Source organism: Micromesistius poutassou (genome assembly GCF_964030765.1).
Source record: "Micromesistius poutassou genome assembly, chromosome: 21".
In the NCBI taxonomy this organism is placed as follows: Eukaryota; Metazoa; Chordata; class Actinopteri; order Gadiformes; family Gadidae; genus Micromesistius; species Micromesistius poutassou.
Genome location: NC_140291.1, coordinates 977,723 through 982,722, shown reverse-complemented (window position 1 = coordinate 982,722; position 5,000 = coordinate 977,723). Strand labels below are relative to the sequence as shown.

General features: G+C 53.0%; 1 protein-coding gene across 1 annotated transcript in view; it reads left to right on the top strand.

Moving 5' to 3' along the window:
• The window catches only part of tanc2b (tetratricopeptide repeat, ankyrin repeat and coiled-coil containing 2b), a 96,387-nt gene that overhangs the window by 86,132 nt on the left and 5,255 nt on the right, over positions 1 to 5,000 (top strand). Inside the window, exons 5-7 of the mRNA XM_084485521.1 lie at positions 3,076 to 3,192; positions 3,300 to 3,319; positions 4,927 to 4,947. Of these exons, the coding sequence (XP_084341647.1) occupies positions 3,076 to 3,192; positions 3,300 to 3,319; positions 4,927 to 4,947 (158 nt within the window). The remainder of the gene's footprint in view (positions 1 to 3,075; positions 3,193 to 3,299; positions 3,320 to 4,926; positions 4,948 to 5,000) is intronic.

The window sequence follows — 5,000 nt, the reverse complement described above, 5'->3', positions numbered from 1 at the left end:
GCTCATTAGGGGAGTGGGTCTTCCTGCTCACCATCCATCACTCTGACGGCCAGACCCCAGCCTGGCACACCGCTATGTCCCCGCCGCTAGATACAACAAGTCCCTGGGATCCGGTTCCCCCGAGGATACCGCTAGACTAGACTCCGCGAAAACGTTATCAGGGGTGTGGAATTTGGTCAATGAGAAAGTGTGCACTTTGTTTCTTTAAGATGTGTGTAGTTCTCTGATGCCTCACTGCTCAGGTCCGTATAACACCGTGTGTCTGCGCTTTGCAAAGAATGTAATTGTATGAAATAATAGAAGGTAAAGTGATCGATGTGTATATGTTGTTGTTTGTGACGACGGTTGACTGTATGGTTTTTAATTAGGGCCGCATTGATCTGCCCTTCATATAAAGACAAGGATTGTTTATTGCACCATGCTTGGCCACGGGCTGTTCAGGCGTACACTGCGGGCTAATTAAATAGTCAAATAGACTGTGGATGAAAACCCTGAAGGGAACCAAAGGTGAGGACAAAGGGTTGCATTGTGCTCTTGTCACGTTTTGTTCACGTTCTCCACTGAAAAAGGGGAATACGATGTTGACAGTTTCTTTATGAGGTTTAATTCCTTCATCATCAAATGTCTTGTTTTCAGTGGAAAACGTACAAATGTATTCCAAATGGAATTCGATGCACAGTCACCACACAGTTTGATTTCCAGTTCAGAAAATGAGTAGGATAATAAGTGTTAACTATTAATTCATCTCTAAGAATCCTTTATCTTAATCGACTTCCAGTTGATTCAGAGAGAACACCTTAGCTTCTCTACGGGCTTCGTCTTCAATGCGGCAGTTGGTAGCACATCGCTCTAGCTCCTCACTTTCTCGCCCTGCTGGCTCCGTGACTCAGTAGAGTTTCTCAATTTGGCATGTGTCACTTCCGCCTCTCGCTCCCCTATAGCTGCAGCCAGTGAGCCCAGCCGGCCAGCCGGATCATACCAACACGTTAACAAGTGCCATGAAAACACGCCTTGGACCCACGTCACTGTGCACACCAAGCACACCATTATAATCACTGTCACATCACACTTCCAATGCTTTTGGCAGACAGGCGGTTATGTATGATAGGGCTGCTCGATTATGGGAAAAAAAATGTTGGTCCGTATTGAATATTCAAACGATTATTTCTCTCCTAAAAACACTTTGTAACTGAGAACTTTGAAATTTCCCTTCTAAAAAAAAGACACAAAATGGAGATAGAAAATTAATGTATAAATATGTATCCGGCTGTTCTGCAATTTCTATGAAACAAAGAATGAAATATAAAACAAAAGAATCGTTTCAACTCGATTATATTCGTTTGGAGATCGTTTGACCCAAAAATCTAAATCACGATCAAAATGTGATCAGTTGCCCAGCCCTGATGTGTGACGTCTCAGTGGTTTGACTGTGTGGCTGTTTGCTGTCTTTCTAACCGAACGCTGTACTGTACACTACACTGCCGGATGGTAATCGGAGGTCACACAGCAGTGGCGGCAGTTAAAAAGCCGTTGACGTCGGCCACCAGATGTCAGAGCAGTTGCTGCTGAGGCAGATGTTTCAACCGCCGTCGCGTCGTGACCTCCCTTCCTCGCTTCCTCCCCCCAAACAAACCCCCGTCGCCACGGAGAACTCTGGACTCCGCACTCTCCGCTGTCGCGGCTCAGGCAGGCGTGCAAGTACGGTGTGCGTTCAGTGTGTGAGCGCAGGTAGTCCACATGTAACCCCTATCTAGGAGCGCGGCGCAATTAAGAGACAATTACCCTTGGCTTTTATCACAGCGCTCCACAGAAAACCCCCTCGGAAACGCTGTGAATCACTTTGAACAGTCCATCCAAGGGTTCTTTCTTTTTAAAGAGACCAGGATAAAATGGATTCGCTACGGCGGTTAAAATGGATTCTCACACGTCTCGGAAAAGGGATTGTTCCAATAGTTTGAATAGTTTCGGCGTTGGCACCTGGAATATTTCTGGAGAATAGATGTCTCACTGTGTCTCGCTGGCTGGCTCAACAGTTTCAGCGTCTATCATCAGAGCGGGCATTATTGGAATTTTTTCTTTCTTCTTCGACAGAACTTTTTTCCATTTGTGAATTCTTTGGCACGGTAATGCAACTTTTCTTTTTTCTTCTTCTTCGGCTTCTCGCAACAAGGCAGGTGTGGAGAGGCACCGCATTCCTGTGATCCGTCTGACAGGTGCTCCACCTGATAACGGCCAGTAACAGATGGCCGGTCCAGGTACAGAGCGAAGACTCTAGCCAGCACGTGCTGTGACTAGTGGGATGCTTCGCCGTCAGGTGTTTTTCTGGTTACTGTTTCTGTGGCCTTGTTGCCGTTAAAAATACACCCCCCCCCCCACCCCCCCCCACCCCCCCACCCCCCCACGTTGAGCTGGAGAATTCGGCGGAGAGAGGAGGGGGAAAAAAACAGAAAACCCCTGGCCTGGAAGCCCAACCCGAGTCTTGACATTCTCGTCGACGAATGCGCTCTGACGGCTCACAGCGAGAGCCTCGCTGGAGCGCGAGGACCTGTCTCCGAACTCCGAGTGTCCGTTTACATTCCCGCTTGAATTCACAGCCGTCTGTCTGCGCTCCTGACTCAAAGCTATTCTGAACGTACTCTGCGCCTCCGGGTACGCCATGTCACGTTTGCGTTTGTTGTTTTATTAGCAACAGGAGGTTGTTTGGGAATTCGTTCAGCAGGGGGTGTGGTGGTGGCGGGGCGGTTAAGCAGTTGGTCAAGGCTCTGCACGGACACTACACGCGTCTACTGTATGTCAGCTCTAAAAGATTAGCGTGTTTTCATTGTATCTGTGTGGTACTTCACGCTCACGCTCAACTCTGTCTCTCTCTCTCTCTCGTGTCCCTGTCGCTCTCCTCCCTCCCTGTCTCTCTTGTCTCCATCTCTTTGTTTCGTGTGTGTGTGTGTGTGTGTGTGTGTGTGTGTGTGTATTGTATTGTCCTCTCCTACTCTGTGTGTTCATGTACTTGTGTGTGTGTGTGTGTGTGTGTGTGTGTGTGTGTGTGTGTCTGCATCTCTGTGTGCTTTCTGCTCCCAGCCCCTCTGCGGAAAGCAAAGTTTGTGGAGAGCCCTCGCATTCCTCAGTCAGAGCTTGGCTCCCCTACACACACCGCTACCACTGCCAAGAACCCTGGTCTGGACGCATATCGCCCTGGTAAGTGCCGGCGAGCTCATGCACCCCAGCTATGTGTCGCGTCGGCGCATTCTCTTTATGTAATTCTGTCACATTGGAATGCCATGCTTGTGTCTCTTCCTGCGTAGTTGTTGCCCACATTGGCAATGTGTGTGTGTGTGTGTGTGTGTGTCTCTGCACCTAAACGGCGGGGATGGATGGTGGGGGGTGGGGGGGGGGTGGGGGGTGGGGGGGTTGGTGGAAGAGGCGAAAGATAGAAAAGCACTCATTTGAGGGAAGAGACGGCGGTTTGCGTCCAGACACGCGAGGCTTTGCGTTGTCGGTGTTTGTCACTTACGCCGTCGGCCGCTGTCTGTCTGTCTGTCTCCGGGACGCTGAGCGATCCTCCGGTCGTTAAGCTGAAGCCTCGGTGGGGCTGAACCCTGTCCGTCATCCTTACCTCCCCTGTCACAAGCCCTCGCACTCACTAGCTCTCGCTCGCTCTCTCTCTCTCTCGCTCTCTCTCACCTTCCGCCTCTGTCTAGTCCTATTCTGTTTACCAAGAGTGTGTTTAGGCTCTGCTGACGGTCTCTGATGACACCCCCCCCACCCCTCTGACCCCCCCCCCCCCCTCTGTCGCGGACGCCGAAACAATCTGCCGGACTGTCTGCGCCCTCTTCCTCGTCCTCACCTGGCCTTGTGCCCTCCCTCCCTCCCTCCCTCTCCGTGCCTCCCTCCCTCCCTCCCTCTCCCTCCCTCCCTCCGTGCCTCCCTCCCTCCCTCCCTCTCCCTCGCTCCATCTCCTCACTATAAAGCGAACGCGAGATAAGGATCCCTCGCTCCTCTGCCTCTTATTGTGCTTACAAACCTCTTCCCCCTGCACCGCACCGGAACTCGGTGCAGCAGCGGGTCAATCAAGGACAGGGTGCTCGGATGTGCTTGGATGTATAGTCGGCTTCCACTCTCTCTCTCTCATCTCTCTCTCCACTATCTGCTTTCTCATCGCGCCGCTGCCTTCCTGTTGCCTCTGGGAGACGAAAAAGTGAAAAGAGCGAAAGAAAAAAAACTGCAAGCGGGAGAAGAAATTGAGAGAAAAGGGAGGAGGAAGGAATAATAAAAAAAAAGAAAAGCCCAGCGGTAGTGGTAGCTTTCTGCCCCTGCCTCTGCCTCTACCTCTGCCTCGTCAGCGTGGCCCGGGGTGGGGGGGGGGGGGGGGGGGGGGGGGGGGGGGGGGGGGGGGGAAACGGTGGGGGGGGGAGGAGACTTCCAAGCAGGAAGGGACAACTGCGTCGGCTCTCTCTCCCCGTAGAGCCGTGGGGACGAGGGGGGCTGCTTCAACCGGTGTAAATTGGAGTGAGGATGGCCGGCGGCGTGCCCTCCGGCGCTCTCTCGACTCCGCCGGCCTCGGCTGCTGCTCGAGGCCGCGGGCTCACTGGGAGCTCCAAGTAGGTGATATGTCTATTTATAGCCCTGCTGCAACATGATGCTCTGTGAATAGCGCCGCGGCGTTTATAATAAGCACACAAAGGAGGAAGTAGGGCCCCCCCCCCGCGCAACCGCCCGCCCCGCCCCGGCGCAATCCGTCGGTGGCGGCGGCGGCCACTTCAGGCTGCGAGCGCGTCCGGCTGGATGTAGAATCGTCGAATGACGCCATCGTTCTCGGGATCGAGCCGGAATGGTGCGGAGTGATGACCTCCGATCCCGGAACGTCAACGGAACGTGAAAACCCTCCTCGCCGTGAGGGTGATGGATTCTAAACGGCGTCCTCCCCTCCAGCTGAGGGAGGAGAGGGTGAAGGTGAAGGTCACCAGCAGCAGCGCTGTTGTGCTGTTGTTCAACTGCTTTCGGGG